The 20,327-nt window shown below is 46.3% G+C and overlaps 1 protein-coding gene and 1 long non-coding RNA gene across 9 annotated transcripts; one reads left to right on the top strand and one right to left on the bottom strand.

The window, feature by feature from the left end:
* Nucleotides 1-1,757: 1,757 nt before the first annotated feature.
* Nucleotides 1,758-9,908, bottom strand: LOC127473586 (uncharacterized). 3 transcript variants are annotated; one of them, XR_007905508.1, is made up of 6 exons: nt 8,880-9,908; nt 7,592-7,703; nt 6,279-6,406; nt 4,477-4,521; nt 3,123-3,176; nt 1,758-2,796 (listed from the first exon to the last, which is right to left on the bottom strand). It is a non-coding gene; the product is annotated as an uncharacterized LOC127473586 (long non-coding RNA). The 3 variants fall into 3 exon arrangements; XR_007905507.1 differs by having other exon boundaries at nt 8,905-9,908; XR_007905506.1 differs by having other exon boundaries at nt 7,592-9,908.
* Nucleotides 9,909-10,061: 153 nt separating this feature from the next.
* Nucleotides 10,062-19,178, top strand: CNBP (CCHC-type zinc finger nucleic acid binding protein). 6 transcript variants are annotated; one of them, XM_051793389.1, is made up of 5 exons: nt 10,062-10,176; nt 16,335-16,454; nt 16,714-16,806; nt 16,982-17,180; nt 18,112-19,178. In XM_051793389.1, exons 2-5 carry the CDS (start codon nt 16,352-16,354, stop codon nt 18,227-18,229), a joined length of 513 nt encoding a protein of 170 aa, XP_051649349.1. In that variant the 5' UTR covers nt 10,062-10,176; nt 16,335-16,351; the 3' UTR covers nt 18,230-19,178. The 6 variants fall into 6 exon arrangements, with proteins under 6 accessions (XP_051649349.1, XP_051649345.1, XP_051649344.1 ...); XM_051793385.1 differs by having other exon boundaries at nt 16,979-17,180; XM_051793384.1 differs by having other exon boundaries at nt 16,711-16,806.
* The last annotated feature ends 1,149 nt before the right edge of the window (nt 19,179-20,327 follow it).

The raw sequence follows: 20,327 nt of genomic DNA, 5'->3' as shown, positions 1-20,327 counted from the left end.
TCCCCGTGACCTCTTTTCTGATAACTCCAGTGCTCCCATGCTCCAGGGTCGGGACTTGCCTACAATTATGGTCATTCCTCACTTATGAGTGAGGAACCAAATACAGAACCTTAGAAAATGAATCACAGGCACGTTGCCACCCCCTGGGAAAACCTTGGGTTATGTGACCTGTGTGGTATCACAGAGATCTGTGACACAAACATGGACAGAATTCGGTTACCCAGGACAAAGTTCAGTTCTCTGAGCCATGAAATTGTCCTTTCCCTTTCCTGCAGTGTCCTTTCTCCTTGTGCATCTCCCAGCTTTTCAAACGAGGTAAACATTCCATTAGCACACAATTGACTCCAAGGAGGCTGGGAAAAGCAGCATTGAATTACTTCACTGAAGGCTATTGTAATTCTGTGCACAAGATTCCTAAATAAAGGTTGTATAAACAAACTTAACCCTAGCATGTTCCAGTTTGGGAGTGTCTGGTCTGTATTCCAATGTATTCTAATAACTATGTTTTCCAGATGAATTTTGTCTGGGAATCCTCATGCATCACCAATACTCTGCAGTTGCTCCCTGTAGCAGTGTCAGTGCTCAGATATGAAGGCCTCCAGAATTAACAATTATATTCACCAATACTACTGGACTGGCCAAAAGCTACTTTCCTGCCTTGGTAGAGGGAGGTTTCATTCCATTAAATGAAAATTTAATGGAGTGGGCTCAGAGCTTCCCTTCCTACACGTACAAGGGGAAGGGCTCTCTGTGGCCTCCAGGTGAGGAACCACGAGCTGTTTGATTTACAAGCCTCCCTGTCCTTCCTTGAAAGGGCAAACGTGTCCAGGCTGGCTGGCAGAGTGGCCCGGGGGAGCAGAGATCCCCCGCTCCTGCACACACAGCCTGGGCAGGGTGTTCTGAGGGAGCTCAGCCACCAGGACCAGCCACACCACCCACCCCCTGCAGAGCTCCAAGGTACAGTCGGTCCAGCACAGGCCCTGCACTCCCGGTCTCTCTTTCAAACCAAACACACGGAGCTGGTAATTACTGGTAATTACTGGTAATTACTGCTGTGCCACGGCAGCAGTGCCGGCACCACAAACCTGTTCATCCAGTTGGCTAATTAAGTATTTGTTTCTGAATGTTCCAATGTCAATGTTAGTCACTGTATGAATGTAACAACAGGCAACACCCAAGGTCATTCCCAACTCAAAATATCAAAATACATTCTTGAGGTACTTTCCATTTGTTATTGCTCTTATCACTTTTCCCAGTTTGAAGCTGACCGAGAGCTGCTTCCAGGAAAATAATCACGGCCATAGCAGACAGTGTGTTTTCTCCTGGTATACACTGAAGGCAGAAACGTGATAATTTCTGAAAACTAATGTCTCCCTTCTGCAAAGACAAAAATCAATTCATTCCATTTATTCTTCAGTTTTCAGGGGCATCTGATTTTTCTCCTAATTCACATACAACCTCCTTTCCCTATTTTTGCTAAACACCAGCATTGTGCCATTTTCAGGCTCACATGGATAAAACCTCCTTCTAGATGACTCGTTTTATTAGTGTGACTGACCTTGGAAATGGATGTTTATGATATAACTATGACTAGACTTTCAGCTGCCTGAATCTTAAAGGAATAATTTTTTCAAGAAGACTTTATTATTAAGTGTGCCTATTAAAGCTGGTGATTATACTAATAATCTGAGTTATAGCATGTTTAATTACTATAATATGATATGATCCAATAGGACACCAGTGAGGAAAAGCAAACCATATTTATGAGCAATGACAGGCTTTTTACTCCATTTTATTGAATAACAAATACCATCCTTCTCTTAGGTGACTCTCTCTACTTTTACAGTGTTTATATAAAAACAAGCCAGTCATATATAGTATATGTCATACCATCAACTTGGAATCAGAGATGTCTTGAAAACCAGGTGTCTGCAGCTGTGAAGTCCATACACACAATTTGATATTTTGTGCCAAATACACCAGTGATGCCTAAATCCCTCATGCAGTGTATTGGGAGTCCCCTTTTGCAGGCTATAGAAACATTTTATGCCCCCATCTCTAGCTGGCATTGAAACAGAAACTATGCTGACAGGTCTCTTAAAAATTACATTATAGGTTGTTCCTGCTTTTTACTATTCTTGTAAAGTCTTCCTAAAAGAACTAGAATTGAAACACTGGCCACAATGGAAACACTGGCACATTTTAGGCAGATCTTTGTTTCTACTCCAGGAACCTGTTTATCTTCTCCTGTGGATGTGGCACCTGGGGACATGGGTTAATGGTGGCCTTGGCAGTGCTGGGGAGTGGCTGGACTCGATGATCTTGAAGGTCTTTTCCAGCCTAACAATTCTATGATTCCATACCCAACATGCTGTAAAGTTGGTCAAATAATCACGAAACACTGGGGAAAAAATGCCTTAGACATGTGAAGTCTCGTTGCTCATGTAGTGGGGTAAGAATTCAAACAGCATTTCCACGTATGCCAAAAGACTTGGATGTACTCTGACTCCTCCATCAGTCTTTATGATCTTCAAGACTCACTTCCTATTTTGTATTAAAAACTCATCCAATATTTAAGCTGTGCTTCAGGCAGGCCTGTTCCTGCTCTCTTCCAAGAGAGAGTCCCTTTTTACTGGGCACATTGTCTTCCCCTGGCTGTGCTTGAGCACCAGAGTGGATGGTGACTCTCCCTTTCTGTTCCTTATGCAGCTGGTCAAGCCACAGAGCACACAGGAAGGAACATCTTTCCTTCTCATTGCTTGTTTCTGCCACTTTGGGCTATAACAGTGCTCAAGCCTGTAATTTTAATAACAGTATTTTTCCATTATAAGCCTCTTTTCTGAAGCAAAGGACCAGTGAGTGACACACTGTCCTCTTGTGGCATTGGCAAAAGGAATTTAGTTACACATCACAACCTATGTGCAACACACAAAATGTGCACGTGGGTTTTCCAGCCACTCCAGAGATACCACTTGGGAAGAAAAAACATCAGGGGAAAACAAATCTCAGTGCATACAACATCACAAAATAGATCCCACTGGAGAGATGTCCAAACCCCTGAGACTGGGAAAGGGAAGAGTGATGGCAGGGTGTGTATCCCAGGACAGAAATGAAGTTCTTACCTGTATTATCAGGGTTTATTTCAACCCACAGGACCCCTGCTTCAATTTAGAAAGCTGGAAAACAGAAGAAAATTATTTATTTATTTATACAGAGAAGGTCCCACCTCTTATGAATGATGAACTACGAATTTATACAGCAGGCCATATGTGCTCATGAGGAAATCCTTTTCTGAAACTCAAGACTCTGGAAGCTATTCACCAAGTTCAGTTTTACCCATGTTAATGAGAAGCCCAGGAAATTAAGACAGCTCCTTCCTAAGAAAAAGTCCTGCTCAAATCAGTGAAAGGCCAGCAAGGCCCAGGCCCTCTGTGTGTTTTTGCAATGTCAGTTTGCATTTCTGGGCCTGAAATCCTCAAACCAGCTGGAGAAGGTCCCAACAGGAGAAGAGCAGGACCTGGCTCTGTGCACACAAAAGGATGAGTAGGATGATGTGACTTACTACGAGATTTCACTGGAGCTGGGGATTTTTTCTATTTGGCTGAATCAATCAAACCTGTAAGTTTAGCTTTGTTGTTAGCTAAATAGATGAAAGAATATATAATTATATAATCATGAGGAGAACAGGTGTCTTGTTTCTATCTAATTCATATGGAATTGACATGAAAAGAGTGGAAGTCAGGGCAATTTATAAGAGTTTTTTTTCCTGTAAATTTTCACTGTTACAATTCCAAACCCAGTATGTTTGCACTGTTGGGGAACCCCACAGTATCTGGGCTTTTTTTAACCTTTAAAACTACCTCAGCTGTATTATTCCTCTAACTTTGATCTTATAATGTAATTAAAACAACTCTATTAGCTTAGCTCTGCAGAGTATCTCACATACACATCTTTGTCACAACTTTGAATTCTCATGTGCCTGCTCTGGTGCTTTTTTCTCCCTCCAAGCCAGCACCTTTTTATGACCTTTCGCTCACCCTCAGCCTGTAGTTTCTTGTGCAATTAAAGTGAGCTGTGCTTATTTTTAGCACATACAAATATTCTGGGAACTACAGAACAGTTTGTCACCCCCGTTGGTAGGGCCCAATTGTTTTCATTTGTTACTTGGTGGAAATTACCATGGAATTCAGTTAGCTTTTTGTTGTTGCCAATGTTTACATTTATTAGATACTTTCTCCTTCCCTGTGAGTTATTCCCACTGCTCCTTCCTGACAGGCATACCCCCAACCTGGCTTTGCACAGCTTTAAGTGAACATCTCTTTTAATAATCTTATGGTTATCAAAGGAGTATTTCTGATAATTATCTTCGTATTTCTTTGTATTATTTAAGTGTATTTTGTATTAGTTAATGCAGCTGAAAGGATACTCTCAGTTCTATATCCACATTTCAATCCAAGGTGGGATAACTTCACTTACCTCATTCTCCCAAATCCTCTGCAGTATTTTGGGTAAAATGCCACACTGGAGAAAACAATAAAGCACATAAATATTAACACAAACTTTTTTTTTCTCCCATTAGATGTCAATCTTTCTGCACAAAATTTATGTGTGAAAGGAACGTGGCTATAATATTTTCCATTACATTATCATGCTGCTAAATCTTTCTTGGCAAAGGTTGTGGTAAGGTGCAACAACTCAACTGCTTGCTTGACAGCTTATCCTAGGAATAATGTTGAGGGGAAAAAAAGTTCTACTCATTATTTCAATATTGAGATGTTGGGGGGAGAAGGTTTTAATCCCTTTTGCTTTGGCAGGCTACAAACAGGACACCAGATGGGATATATTTAATAAATAAACAGTGCAAAGTCTCTGATCCACCTATAGCCAAGTCCTGACTCAGCCTCCTCTTACTGAAATCTCTTGGAGCCTGGTCAAGTCCAGATAAAGAGCTCATTTCAGTTCTGGAGCCAAGCTGTGTTGCTGCATCCAAAGTAGGTTGGGAACCCTGCCCTGGGAGCAGCTCTGCTTTTGCACTGCTCCTCGAGGCTCTGGCTCTCCTCGCTCAGGTTACAACAGGCTATTTTCCCTGCTTACAGCTGCCTCTGGAAAACATAAGAGCTGTTCTAGCATCTGGTTGTGTCTGGTCTGACACTGTAGTCTTGACATACTCTTTCTTTCCTAAGAATGTCTTTTGTTCCCAGAGTTAACTGGCATAGACATGAGGGGATGTCCCCTCAACAGGGTAAAAACTTCGGGGTCCAGCTCCAGTTCCTTGATATCAAACACGCTGATACAAGATGGGCTGATTAAGACCCTCAAATGGAGACTTGCAAATCCATCCTACACAGCTCAGTCCCAGTGTCCAGCAAAGGGAAGGTTTCACTGTGGGATCTGGGACTCCTCTGGAGCCACAGATCAGGAGACACCCCATCAAAGTGAACAGAATCGCACGAGCACCCAGCTGGAATCATCAGCATCGTGGAAGGCTTGGGCTCATCTATCTGATCATGTTAAGTTAATCATTAATATTTTTAGTTGTACTTTCAGTAAACACCACATAAGAGATTTCACTGATCCCTCATCAGTAGAACTCAAATTTTGGAATCCCTTGTGTAAATCACTGGGAGAAGAGAGAGAAGCATTTGAGAGGCAGGAGCAGCCCGGGCTGTAGATGGAGTGGCACATGCCGGGTCAGACAGCTGAGAACAGAGTCCCTGTGCCTCAGGGCACTCCCATTGTCAGGGATAACCTCGGGGCACTGCTCATAAATAGAAGCAGCAGCATGACAAAAACTGCCCCTTCAGTTGCATATCCCATTTTAGAGGGACACCAGAACTCCATCAACACTGTGTACACGTGAACATCTATATTATTATCATGGTTTAGTGCCTCCAACTCTCCAGGTTATGCAGGTCATCCTTCAGTCTTTGCTCTGTGTGTGGTCCCAGAGCCATCCTGCATCAAGCACTGCTCCACCATGTACCACGTGCTCTTTGAAGTGCCACACAGACCATCAAATATTGGTGTGATTTTAAAATTTTTAGAAGTGTAGTCATCTTAACAGACATAAAAATGGGCTCAGTGGTGCAACTGCCAGTGTGACAGAAAGAAATGACAGCTTAAAGATGGACATTAAAGCATCCTGAGCAGCTGGCATACAACAGGTTATTCAACAGGTTGTTTTAAAAATAAGAGAGGAGCACAAAGATGTCTGTGTTTTTTCCATGCCAAAGAATGTGCTTTAGAGGATACTTTATTGAGACATTTTCTCACTGTACCTCAGCCTGGTACACTGGCCATTGGTTATGCTGGGTATGACCTCGTGGTGCCTTCACATCCAGGTTTTATCTCCATACACAGGCATTAGCAGAGGAAGTTCTTCTTGCTTGACTCTAAACGTGGGTATCTCTGCAACAGTCATGAGCTAAGTCATCACTTGTACTATTATATACATTAAATAAGAAATTATGTGAAATCTCATCAGCTAATTATAATACATCAAACTGAACTAAGAATCTGGAATCAGTCCGTATGATTGCTTCTCTTCAGCCAGACTCATTTCAACCTAAAGGACTGTATGTAGCTAATTTAACATAGACATATTCTCAAAATAATAAAAATTATATATAAGCCTATGAAATAATTCAGCCATGAAGCCTGAATATGAATACTTCATTAAAGAAGCAGGCAGATCTTTCCTGCCATCTGTTGCATCACCCAGGGAATATAGGGAATATACACCTTCTACATGTCAAAAGTCTCTTCCGATCACCGGTGATGCTTCCTGAACTGTCACTGCCGTGGACAAATGTTAAGCAGTCTCTCCTTTGTCAGTGCAGCAGCTGATTTCACTGGGGTTGTGTCAGCTCTCAGTTGACTGTGGCTTTTTTAAACAAATAAATACGCAGAGCTGACTGCAGACTCTTAGACCATCGGAATTCCGCTGCTGCAGAGGGCAGGGCACAGCATCCAGGGGCAGACCTGGGGAAAGGTGGGGGTGTTCCTGCCCTGCTGTGGCCTCCTGGCAGGAAAAGGAATGGCTGGGAATGGAGGAAGAAACAGGAAACAGCCACCACTTGTTCTGACACTGCTGCTGACAGATTGCTTTAAACCCAACAATGCTGTAAAAGCAGTTTCTCTTTTGAATACTTGCAACCCATAATGATTATTTTAGGTCTCCTTGGTTTTGAAAAATCCCACATACAAAATGAAGTAAGGTTTGCTTTAACAATGGAAATACGTGGCTGAGGCAATGACAATTGCCCAGCAACTGAAACAATTCTCTACCCACAGGCCCAACCACTCAGAGGAAAACAATGCAACAGCATGGGTCACAAAATCTGATTTGTTGTTTTATTTGGTCTTAAAACCATTTGGCTCTTCATCCAACACTTCTAAGAACTGTCTGCATTAGGAAAGATATATTGCTGAAAGAACAGATTACCTTCAGCCATTACTGCACTTGAGCTCCTCTGAGCACTGATATTCATAAATTGCTCTTAAGGCTTGGGATTTTTGGGGCAGAGACTGGAACTGACATCAAATTGTATTTTCCTTGAACACAAGAAATGAAAAGACTTTGTACTTCTACCTTGTTCTCTGTCTCCTTTGTTTTCTCTAGGAAGTAACTGAGTCAGGAATAGATGTCATGCTTCTCACTTTTGTTCTCTAACTGCAAGACTATGCCTAAATATCAGAGGAACCTGAAAAACAAGAATTGCAAGCTATACTAAGATACAACAAGCCAAATTAATTCTTGGGGCAAGTACACAAACTAAACACTGTTAGAAGACTCTCTTACTATCTGCTGGAGGAGAATATCCTCCATTATAACAAAACACAGCTAAAAATATCCTGTATTATAAGAACTGGAGCTGTATTTGAGGCAGTTCCCTTTGGGAGGGTGATTAATTGATGTGCCACCAGCAGTAACTCTTCTGGAGTAAAGCATTTTCACTCACAGTTGCACCCTCTTTCCATTTCAAGTAAGGGAGAGTCCAGTGTATGATTCGAAGTTCTTCTAAATAAACAGTTTTGATTTGTTCAGGGCAATTTACCATCTCTATCAGTCACAAAAACTTTTGCTGACAGAAAGTCTACAGGTTCCACCAAAGTTAAGTTTGGAGTTTCCTGGCCTCATGGACAGTTCAAGAAGTACAACTAGCGAAACACAAGAAAAGTTAGAAAAGTTGTATTACAATTGGTTTGTTGGTCTGAAATTCCTGACTCATAGAGAGACCAGGTTCTAGTACTTTAAAAAAAAGATTTGCTGAAAAAATTGAGGATACGTGATTTTGTCTCTGTAGCCTGACATTGATCTGTTGTTTGATTGGATTTTTTTAATGCAGTGCAGACACAGTCATGATTTAGAAGCTCTGAGCACTTGCTTAGCTACACACATTACTTTTCTTCCCTGTATCTCTAGCCACGAAAACTAAAAGTGCAACTACTTGTGAACAGGATTGTAATATATCTGAGGCAACCCAAGGCCACGAAAATAATGCTGAACCATGACAGTAAAGACAAAAAAAGTAATGAATGGAAAAAAATATTACAGGTTCAAAGCTTGTTGGTGATGCTGATACTTTTTACAGTGCTGTGAAACAAATGCCAGAACAAGACCTGGCATAAGTTTGTCAGACATTATAGAGTAATATGCAGAGATAGGTCTGAGAGGTCCCCTTTTCACACCTCCGTGCTGATGCACAGTGGGTGTAGCCCTGTGGAAAATACAGCTCATTATAAACACACCAGACAGACACGCAAATACAGCGCACAAACCCCAAATAAACTCACATAAAGTCCATCTTAAATGAGCTGCACTTAACACGAGGAAAAGACATACGTTGTTACTCATAGTCTAATAAAAGAAACTTAACTATAGTGCTATAATATTAGATTTACAGCTTGAGGAAAGGTCAGTCCAAAGCATCTCCACGATCAGCCCCACATTTTATTCCTGAGCCCGGGGCTCGGCGGGTCCTTCTTGTAACTGATGGACTGGGAGGGAAAGACTTTTAAACATAAACGGCGTGACTTGAACAAAAGGATGACGACTGATGCTGGACACTGCTGGTGTGTCTTACTTGCCAGGCCATGAACGTGGGAGTGCGTTCGGGGCAATAATTGGTCACTAATTCATTTGCAAAGTTCCCAGGCACAAAGGAGAGGGTTTATGTAAACATCCTCAGAACACCAAGCAGGAACACTATTCCTGAGCTTTGCGTACGGCACATAGTCCGAGTGTAAATTTTGTTAAGTGACTCAAAAGAACTTTTTTCCTCTCGTGTCTTTGGGCTGTAGCGCGCGGGAGCCCCGCGCGGGTGTCCGGCGGTGCCCTCCGCGCTGAGGGGGCCGGGGTGTCCTCACGGCCCCGCGTCCTCCATTTCCTGCGCGGCGGCGGCGCCCGCGCCCCGCCAAGATGGCGGCGGTGCCTCACGGCCCTGGAGGGCGGGCAGCGGCCTTGCCCGCCGCGCTGAGCCCGGCCCGGGCCTGCCCGCGCCCCTCAGCCCCGGCCCGGTCCCGCAGGGCCGTCTCAGCCCCGACCCCGCACCGCGGGCTCTGCCGAGCGCGGCACCGGCGCCTGACGGTGTCCGGGCAGGGCCGCGCTGGCAGCGTGACGAGGCCTAGAGGAGCCCTGGCGGGCGGAGGCTGCAGGGGATGGGGCGGCGGCGAGTCCCGTGCAAGCCCCGCTGGGGCGTGCGGGGTGTCCCACCGGACCCTGCGGGCCGCCCGGCTCGGCGCGGGAACCGGGGCCGAGCAGCGGGCGGGGGCAGCCGGGCAGAGGGAGCTGAACAGAGGCTCCGGCAGCTCCGGCGCGGCTCTCAGGTGCGTGTAGGGCCGCGCTGCCCCCCGGCGCAGCGGTGAGTCACGGCGGGTCAGCGCAGCCCCAGAGCCGCCATGGTCGCCCCGCGCCCCCGCCCGCGCGCGGGACGCGCGCCCCGCCCACCCCGTGGCTGGGTATCCCCGCCCACGGCTCCCATTGGCCGCGCGGAGCAGCGCCGGGCGCCCATTGGCTGGGTGCGCCCCCGGCGAGCCGTGCGCAGAGCGGCGGGCGGGGCGGCGCGGGGCCGTGTGCACACCGCGTGTGGCGCAGGCATCGGGACCGGCGGCACCGAGTGAGCGAGCGGGGCCGAGTCGTGCGGGGGCCGCGGCCGTGGGGGGACCGGACCGCAGGTACCGCCGGGGGCCGCGAGGGAGTGGCCGGTGAGCCGTGGGGGCCCGAGGCGGGAGCCGCGGCGGCAGCGCGGGTGCCGTGCGGGGCGGTGATGGCGCTGGCGCACTCTGGCCTAGCGCGGGAAAGTGCGGGTGGGCGCGGGCGCCATTCCGGGCCCCATTCCGGGCCGGGCCGGGCGGGGGACGGGCCAGGGAGAGGGGGGGCCGCGGTGGCCGCGAGCCTGGCGAGGGCGGCGGCGGAGGCTGAGTCAGGGCTGGGTTCCGGGAGCGCCCAGGGAGCCTGCGCCGCCCGGGGTGCGGGGGGGCCGCTCCGCTCCGCCCGGGCGCGGCCCGGGGCCGCTGCACGCTCGGCCTGCGGGGCGGTGGAGGGGGGCAGGGCCGCACGTGGCCGCCCGGGCCTGGGCAGGGGGAGCGCGGCCCGGCCGTGCGCCAGCGAGTTCGGGGAGAAAAAGATCCTGTGAGCCCGGGGGTTGCGGGGAACGGCCTGGAATTAAACGGTTTGTTCTTCTTTCTCTGTGGGTAATTTCATTTAATTTCATTTTAAGTCCCCGCTAAAGTCCCGTCGGCGGGGCCGCGGCCCGCGCACCACGTGGCTCCCCACGTGTGAGGCGCTCCGGAGACACAGGGTCGAGGTGTCGCAACTGTTTGCTCCGACCACAGGCACGGGTGGCCTGCTCCAAATCCAAGTGTGACCTATAAATGGATAGGAAAAACAGCCTGTGCCATCTGCACAGCGCGGGCTCTGGGGCGGCCTTTTATTTGAGTTCCTGTCGGGCGTAGTTCTCAAGTAACCGCTGTTGCTCGTACAGAATCCAGCACTGTCATATTTAATAGTGGGTTTTGTTTTCCTCTAAGCACCTAATGCGATCTCATTTCCACGCAGCTTTAAGGTTGCGTGGACCGTCTTCTCTTCCTCAGTGCAGACTTGCCTAGAGAGGCAATTCTGCATCTGTCCTCCGCGGGAAGAGGTTAAATGAGTTCACTGGGGCTGTGCAACAACCCTGCGAGTTACAGGTTTAACCTGCCATTTAAACTGACCTTGCTAAAGTCTGGGCTGACTTCTATGTTAAAAGCTTCACATGTTGCTCCTGTTGTTTGTTTTTCTTTCAACTTAAAAGTTCATACAGATACCATCTTCCCCTTGTATTTTTTATGGCTAAAATGTGCACGTTTGGTAGACGTGGTTTCTCCCAGTCCACATATGGGTAGGCAGAAAGTGCTGCAGAGTCACTTTTGGATGAACTTTATTTCTCTTCCTGGTTTGTGTTAACAGAGCTATGCAAGAATAACCCGTGTAATTGAAGTCAGGATGTCCTTTTGTCCTGGCTTCTACCCTCTCAGTTCTTGAGTTAATGTTCAGCGTTCCTGGGTCAGTGTGACTGTGAAATGCAGACGGGTCCCACATGGAGCATAGGGGCTTGACTTTCCACTTCTGCAGGTTTTCCTGACCTTTCAAGCTAATTTCTTTCAGAATTGGCATAATGTTTTCTGGTGGTCAGAATACTTTTATATTTCATCCTAGTGAGGACAAAAGTGGAAGACAGGAGCATCACTAACTCTACTAAAAACTCTAAAAACTCTACAGGTTTTTAGGTTACAGATGTGGAAATTCAGCTTTTGAATACTGAGTAGCTTTGGTGATAGTCGTGTTTGAGAACTCTTACATCTTGCTTGGGAAATAAAAACTCATTTAAAATGAGTAGTACTTGGAGTTTTCTGTTGAAACTAAATGCTAGTGCTTAGGTTATCAGGCCTTTCTGCCCTTTCAGTCTTTTCTTTGAGGAAAGCAGAGCTGTGCTCCCTGTCACATTGGGGGTTTGCCATGCTCTGGCTGTCTCGGGGCTGACTTGCCCCATTCAGGTGTGGTGCTGTGGGTTGGTCACCAACGGCCTGGAAGGGAGTGGTTGATTTCTCAACGTTGGCCTGTGACAGAACCGACTTGCTAAAGGGCTCTTACGTGTGCTGGCTCTGGCAAGGGCTTTTATCTGGTCTGTGCTTTGATTGAAGGGGTGAAGTCCTGCTGATACCAACTTCAGGTTGTACTCGTAGGTTGAAAGAAGCACCTAGTAAACGCAGTGAAGAGTCGGCCCTATTGTACAGGGCTGTTAAATGCTAAGGAACTGCTGGTATCCAGAAGAATTGTCACTAATCTCGGGGTTGAAGTTCAGCTTCCTTTTTACTATGAGGAGCCCAAGTCAGTTTTATTTTTGTTTGTTAAAACAACTTCTTCCCTGGAGGGCATCGAGGCTGAAAGCCATAAAATAAGCATTAGAGTGGAGCTTAGTGGCAGTTCTGTCCATCATCAGCTCTAGGTGGGCTACTAAAACAGGCTCGGCTATTGCTGAATCTTGTGTGTGAGAATTGGAGTTTAATAGCACCTCTCCTGTTCTAGGAGTTTTGAGTATGTATTAACTGTAAAGCTACAGTAAGACATAGTCTTCCCCTTCAGAGTTTGATAGCAGGAACTTCTTGTATCAAAGGTTTCTTCTGTCGCTACAAGAAACACAAAAAAACTTGGTCACTTTGAAGTTTGGTGCTTGGTTTGCCCTCAAAAGCTTCGGATCTGACCTAGGAAAGTGCTGTGGTGGCCCAGGGATCTGTTCTCAGCCCTGCTTTTTAGCAGTAGGGCCATCATAGAGAACAAGGTCTAAAATTCATTCTTAATGTTTTGGCTTCAAACTGCAGTTGCAGAGCTCTGTAGAAGGAGCTGAGGTAAATTACTACCTTCTCTCTTTCTGGAAAGGTACGAAAACACAATTAGACTTGTGGTTTTGACAAGTTTTCAAATCTTATTCTGTGAGGCACTGCCTTACTATACCTTGCAGAATTTGACCTGTCTCAGAAATGCTACATGAGGCCATAGTTGTGATTTGTTTTCCATTACTGCTTTTCCTGCCCTGGTGAGGTAAAAATCTTGTTCTGGTATGTGGGGGGGGGCGGGGACGATGACACATGGACAGACAGGACAGGCTGCTTTGTGTAACACGTCTGAGCCGCGTAGAACAGCGAGAGCTGGGACTGAAAACTTTCCAAGCAGACTTAAGTAGCTTTCTTGCAAAAGGCTTACTGAAGGTGGCCTTGATAGATAAAAGGAACTGCTGGAAACTTGCCTGTGATGACAAAATGGAGGAGTATTGACTAATAGAGGAGCATTTGAACTTGGGTGGTTTTTAGTGCACTCATTTTTTTCTCTTGGAAGTAAAGCTGTAATGGTGTCCAAAGTGCTTGGAGGCTGTTCATTTAAGGACTTGTCTTCTGATCCAGCCTTTTCTGGATATTACCCTTTCAAGGTGGCTGTTGTTTTCCTCTGGAAATTGAATCCTTACAGTTCACACTGTTGGGGAATTCTGTCCCATGTAAGGCTTTTAGAAGGTGGGGCAAGTAAAACCAGTGTCAGCTGCAGCCACCTCTGGCTGCTGAACGTGTGCTGAGTCTCAGATCCTTTACAGAAAGAATGCAGAAGTTAAACATGGAAATACCACGGGAAGAGAAACTCCAGGCAAACTCTTGGGTTCTTGGATGCACTGAAGGTATCTGAAGATAGGGAAGTGTGCTTTGTAATCACACTTGTATGGCAGCTGTCACCTTCCAGTACCTCTGAGTTAGGGGGAAAAAGGGGCCTCTGGGTTTTTAAATGAACCTCCAGTAGTCTTGAAGGATAGTTGCAGAGACTGTTCTTTGACTTTAGATTTCTTACTCAGTTGGTGTAATCTTTGCCATTTTGCTGAGAAAAAGAGAAAAAGAAACTTTAGGTTTTCCTTTTGAAGGGGCAGTTATAAAGGAAGAAACTCTGAAGCAGATGTAAAACTTTTGAGACTCCTTTATGGCGGTGAGTGGTGAGCTTTTGTCCCTCGTGCAGGTCCTGACCTGGACTGGCAGATAGACTGGAGGTAAGCTGCCATTAGTCTTGATATCAGAACTTCTCTGTGCATGTAAAGCAGGTCTGGCTCACCTGTTAGGCATTTGTCTCTTACCATGTGTTAACCTGACTGGTTCTGTGGGGAGGATTCAGTCCTGTGACATTGTACCATAGCCTCAGGTTCATGGGAGTGACATCTGGTAGTAGAATGTCTGTTCAGATGTGCTGCAGTTCTACTGCAGCTGCTGCCAGTGCTATTTTGCTCTCTTTAACACATCTTATGTTGCCATTTGATAATGTTTTAATGTGAACACTTTTTGGAAGAGTTGCGAGTGAAGAGTGTATATATTTCAGAGACCCCATCTTGTCCTTCTTGAAAATTAGAGACAGCATCAACTGTTGTGCCTGAGCCCAACTCCTGCAGTTGGCTTTGCCTGTGTTTTCCCTGTTCTGCAGTGTCAACATGGTTGCTATGAACACAGGCGTAAACAATGGCACAGTGAGTGCCAGCTGCTGCCACCCCAGCGGGCAGTGCTCGGCCCTGGGCATCCTCAGGAGACACTTGGAAATCTTGGGCACTGACAGGAAGCAGAGAAGACTGGGTATCTCTTAAGTGCTTGGACAACCAGTTGTTTTAGTCTTGTTTAGATCTGTTTAAGATCCTCTTGCACCCTTTCATTGCAGAACTTCATTTTAAGGGCACATACCATCATCTGGTCCAGCTGAAAGTTAGATATGGGATTACAGAGATAACACACTAAAGTTTATATCTCTTGTATTTTAAATTCTCAGCCATACACTGTGGTTGGAAGAATCACTTGAGTGCTGACGACCATCAGAGAGAGAATCTGTTTTGGGGGAGGAATTGGTAAAAAGGCAGAGTAAATTTGTTAAACATTGGGGTAGAGGTAACTAAAATTCATGTTTAGATATATGCTCTCCATTTAAGAGCTAAATGTCAGGATGCTAATTCTGGTTCCTTCTTGAGGTCATGTGTCATTGTGCTGCTCCTGTAGTGACTTTTTTCAAGACTCTGCCCCCTGACTGTTGCTGTAATCTGGGATGCTGGATGGTCTGGGAGGAGGGGGAGTGTTCTGTAACGGGTATGAACTGTAGGGTTACAGGAGGATTATCTTGATGGGGGATCAGGTAAACTGCCAAACATACCACATAACGATTGTACTTCTGTTGGGTTAAGAATAATAAATTGGGAGATGGCTTTTGAGGTATTAAAACTTTGAGAGATTTCATCAAAACAATGCTTGACGTGCGTATTTTTAGACTAGTGTACTTTAAACTTCAAGCACACTTTAAAAAAGACTGCAGTTTAACTGTGTAAGTTCCTCATTCTTTTCCTGTAGTTCTGGAAGTGTTGTGTAAATGTCCCACAGCTCAGGGGAGCTGTGGCCATGTGTTTGCCCTGCCCCATCCTCCCCACAGCCTCAGTGGGCTGTGCAGGCTGGCTCTGCTCACCTCCATTTCCCATTTGGGCTTGTACTGTAGGACAGGCCTGTCTGTCTGTTGCTTCCAGATTATTCTAAGGATGTTTTGTGAGTTAGCCCTTTTAGATACCTGGCAAGTGTCTGCTGTCCTTTGGGAAACCTGATGTCTTAAAACATTTTCTTTCATGTGAACCTGGGAGTGGAATATGCAGCCTGAGCTATAGGTAAATTACAAATTGTAATTCTTGTTTTTCTGAGTCTAACTGTTAGGTTGTAAAAGATGTTGGGCTAATGTGTTCTTCAATGCTTTAGGTTTAATGCTGCTTATTCTTACACTTAGCTTCTAGAGTGAAACTTAATTAGTCAATAAAGGTAGTAGCTGCTAGGCAGACTTTTAAAGAAGGTGTAACAACTACGAGGAGGAAATAACTTGTACAGATAAGTAGCTGCTTTTGAGTTTAACTCATAGGATTGAGGAGGAAAGTGCTTTACTGAAAGAACAATATTAAGGCTGGTAATACAATAGTTAAAGGGGTTTACTTTTTCTCTCTCCCCGAGTATTTTGTAAGTTCTTGAAGCAAAGGTTGGCTACAAAAAGGAGTGAAAGTTACATAGAACACAGTTTCTTTATCTGTTCTAAGTTGCCTTACTTCAGGCCAAGTGGAGGCAGACTTTCATCCATCACAGTAGTTTCAGTAGTCGTGATGAAATACTGCACGAAAGTATTGAGTTGGCCAGAAGTCCTGTTGGGTTTGCATTGCCTTTGCTGGGGGGATGGGAAACCTCTGAGTCTCTCATTTTAATGTAGCCTTTGGCTGGGGGAGGAGAAGGTGTTTTAAAATGTCCTTCTTGCTCAGACAGGTGATCTGCAGCCATGAGCAGCAACGAGTGCTTCAAGTGTGGCCGTAGCGGCCACTGGGCCCGGGAGTGCCCCTCTGGCATCGGCCGTGGCCGTGGCATGAGGAGCCGTGGCAGAGGTGAGTGCTGGCTGTGGCTGTGTTTGGCTGTATAGCAGGGTGTGTGGCTGAGTGCTGTGGATAGGGTGTAAAACTGGTGTTGTCAGACCTACAGATTGGTAATAAGGACCGAGGAAATGTACCTCTGTGGAAGAACTTTGCCACAGGCTCGGAGTGTGACACCGACTTGTCAGTTCAGCTGACGGTGTTTGTGATTGAGTCGTAAGAATATTCTGAACTTAGGCCTTTTTCTTTTCCTTCTTGTACCCATTCCAAGCAGGCTTCCAGTTCATGTCCTCATCTCTGCCGGATATCTGTTACCGCTGTGGTGAGTCTGGCCATCTCGCCAAGGACTGTGATCTCCAGGAGGATGGTAAGTATCACTAAATATTTGACTCTTCAGTGCCACGGGCAGAGCTCTGTGGCTGAAGAGAAGGACGCAGGGGTTCCCTGGGAGCAGGCTGGGGGTGTGCCCCATTCAAAGCATGCTACCCCTCATGCTACCAAGGTTTTATAGTCTGTTTGGTGTGTTTTTCCCATTGTGGAAGCCTGCTATAACTGCGGTAGAAGTGGCCACATTGCGAAGGACTGCAAGGAGCCCAAGAGGGAGCGGGAGCAGTGCTGCTACAACTGTGGCAAGCCCGGCCACCTGGCCCGCGACTGCGACCACGCGGACGAGCAGAAGTGCTATTCCTGTGGGGAGTTTGGGCACATTCAGAAAGACTGCACCAAAGTGAAATGCTACAGGTAAGGCTGCCAGACACAGCTGCAGTGCACCTGCTGTGAGAAATGCATTCTGGGGCTGAAATGCAGCCTCAGCTCTGGCCAAGGAGCGAGTTCCTTAGAGCAGTTACCTGTTGTTGCTCAGAACTAGGACTTTCACACCTGTTAGCAACGGGGAGTACAGGTTACGTGATGCACATCTCTGCACAGCCACACAGTGCAGTGTTAAATCTCTTGGGCTGTACAGGAGAAAGGGCCGTGTCCTTTTGCAGAAGGTAACAGGAGATGCTTGCCCACAGCACAGACTTGCTGAGGTTGGGTGCCCAGTATGTCATCCCAGAGCTAACAAAGCTCAGCTGTAAAGATCAGCTGACTGGCACAGCCAGCCCCAGGATGAACACACCAAGTTGTCTTGGTTATAGAGAAACGTGGATAGAAGTGGGTGTTAAATTGGTTTGAAATGCCATCTTCAGAGTGCTGTCTGGGTTTTGAATGCAGGCATACACCAGAGACAGCACGTTCCTGAGTGCAGTATTCTTCACCCCCACCAACATTCCCTTCTGTGGAGGAAGGAGAGAGAACATGGTGTATTTCAGTTTGACTAATGACTCTCAAAACAAAGCTAAACTGCAGGCAGGAGCGTTGCGAGCAGGCAAAACCCAGCCCACAGTTAAAAAAACAAGAGGGGGAACCAAACCACCCAAAGCCTTCTGTATTTGACATAGAGTGATTTTGGCATATCCAGTGATTAGAGTGAGCTGACCATTTGGGAACAGTTCTGGCTGTGGTTAAGACAAACTTCCTTCATGTCAAAGAATTCTGGAACACGGGACCAGAAGTCTTGACTGCAGAAGTCGTGTTGCATGAAAGTGAAGCAGATAGTGTACTTGACAGGGTGGGATTGCTCCTGGGAAGGGCTGCTGGGGGTGGCTCTGATGAACTGTTTCTGTTGCAGGTGTGGTGAAACTGGCCATGTAGCCATCAACTGCAGCAAGACCAGCGAAGTCAACTGCTACCGCTGCGGCGAGTCAGGGCACCTTGCACGGGAATGCACAATTGAAGCTACAGCCTAATTATTTTCCTTTGTCGCCCCTCCTTTTTCTGATTGATGGTTGTATTATTTTTCTCTGAATCCTCTTCACTGGCCAAAGGTTGGCAGATAGAGGCTACTCCCAGGCCAGTGAGCTTTACTTGCCGTGTAAAAGGAGGAAAGGGGTGGAAAAATCAACTTTCTGCATTTAACTACAAAAATGTTTATGTTTAGTTTGGTAGAGGTGTTATGTATAATGCTTTGTTAAAGAACCCCCTTTCCGTGCCACTGGTGAATAGGGATTGATGAGTGGGAAGAGTTGAGTCAGACCAGCAAAAACCCTCTCTGGGTTACAGGGAAGTGATCCTATGCAGGAGGAAAGAAATTCTGGAAGTGTCTAAACTTCCTCATAACTTTTATTTTATTACAATGGCCTTGGATTGTCTGACCTCAGTAGCTGTTAACACCAAGTGATATCTGCATCAGGCCCTACCTAGAGCATATAGCTGAGTGGGAGTAAACAAACAAGATGCACATGCCTGTTAATGGCCATGAGAGAGAGAGAGAAATCTGAAATCAATCTTAAAAGTAACAGTAATTCAGTCAGTGAATGTTCATGTTGGAGATACAGAACGTAATGGGAAGCTTTTGAATAAATATCTCAAAGTCAATCTGAAACCCAGACATCAGTGCTCATAGCATATACAATTTGGAGTTATTCAGGAGTTGCAAATAAATGCATTTTCACAGAAATCAAGATGTTATTTTTGTATACTATATCACTTAGACAACTGAGTTTCATTTGCTTGTAATCAGTTTTTAAAGTAAGATGGTAAGAGCAATTGAAGTCCTAGAACATAGAAAATGTAATTTTAAACTATCAATAAAGCTGGAGGAGGAAGGGGAGTTTGGCTAAAGTTCCTTTTGTTTATTTTTGGTTTTCCTGTACACAGTGCAAAATAACATATTAAAAAGGGGTATGTGGAGGTTCAGTTTGGACTTTTCTTTTGTACTGTCTTATGTTCAGTTCCCATCCAGCTGGAAATGCGATGTGTCTGCAGATGGCCATGGGAATGAGCTGTGGGCTCTGGGAGGTGGGGGCCTGGAGCAGTTCAGTTCTTTTGGCAGTACCTGAGCCCTCACTGCTGTCACTGCACTCAGAACTCTCACTTAAAACCTCTGCACTGGCCGTGTCCGTGGGTGGTTGTGCTGTGCTGGTTGACTGAGGGTCAGTGAACAGTTCCACAGATGAAAAGGGAGCTGACTCACTGTACTTTCACATCCCCTCACTACGGGAATAAAGCCTGGATGTGCAGGAGTTGTTGGCCCATCAGTGCTTCACCATAAGGCAGCACTGGAGAAGGGGTGTCCAACACATGCTGTGAAGATCTGGCTTGGAAGTGCCTCTGAGCCACTGTCTGTCCTCAAGCTCTGGCAGATCCTGTGGGATCGGTGCAGTTAGGATCAGGGAGAGTGTGCTGCAGTGGTGAAAAATGGACTATGAGGTCTGGAGAGAAGTACCAGACTGCCAATCTGGAGCTCTGCTGGAGTAGAGCTGAATTGGCACTGCCACTTGTCTCCTGCATCTGCGTTACAATGACCCAGTTCGCATCAGGTTAACGTTTTTGTTAATTTTGGAAGTGACCTGTTCACAGTGTCACAGCCATGCAAGAGTGTTCCTGAAGGTTGTGATTTTCCAGGAACAACTTGAGCTTGGAGCTTTTGGCACACTGGCACAGAGTGAGGCTTTGCAGAAGGGCTAAGAACTCCTCAGTTCCTGAACTAGAAGATCCCAGTGAGGAGGCTTACCTGGGAGTGCTGAAACCTGTAAAAGCAGATACCCTACTTGATAATCTTGAGTGGTGTCTAAAATGTGCGTGTCTGAGAAAACTGATGGTCATAGTGCTGTATCATGTCAGGTGAACTCTGGTCAGGTTGTGGTTGTTTTGCAAAGGACTGCCTTGGCAATTCAGAGTTCCTTAATGTTTAATTAAATAAAAGATTTATGAAGATCTTAAAGTTTCATCCTGGGTTTGATCTTTGAAACCTGTGAGAACCAGCGAACTGTAGTTCAGGGAGAAGATGCTGGTGAGAAGGTGAGGTGCAAGGTGGGGAGGGCTGGGTTGGTGCTGCTGCAGAGC

This window comes from Manacus candei, unplaced genomic scaffold (genome assembly GCF_025592945.1).
Source record: "Manacus candei isolate 608988 ecotype Guabito, Panama unplaced genomic scaffold, ASM2559294v1 h1tg000036l, whole genome shotgun sequence".
NCBI lineage: Eukaryota > Metazoa > Chordata > Aves > Passeriformes > Pipridae > Manacus > Manacus candei.
The sequence above is the reverse complement of the archived record's forward strand: the minus strand, read 5'-3'. Positions and strand labels throughout refer to the sequence as shown.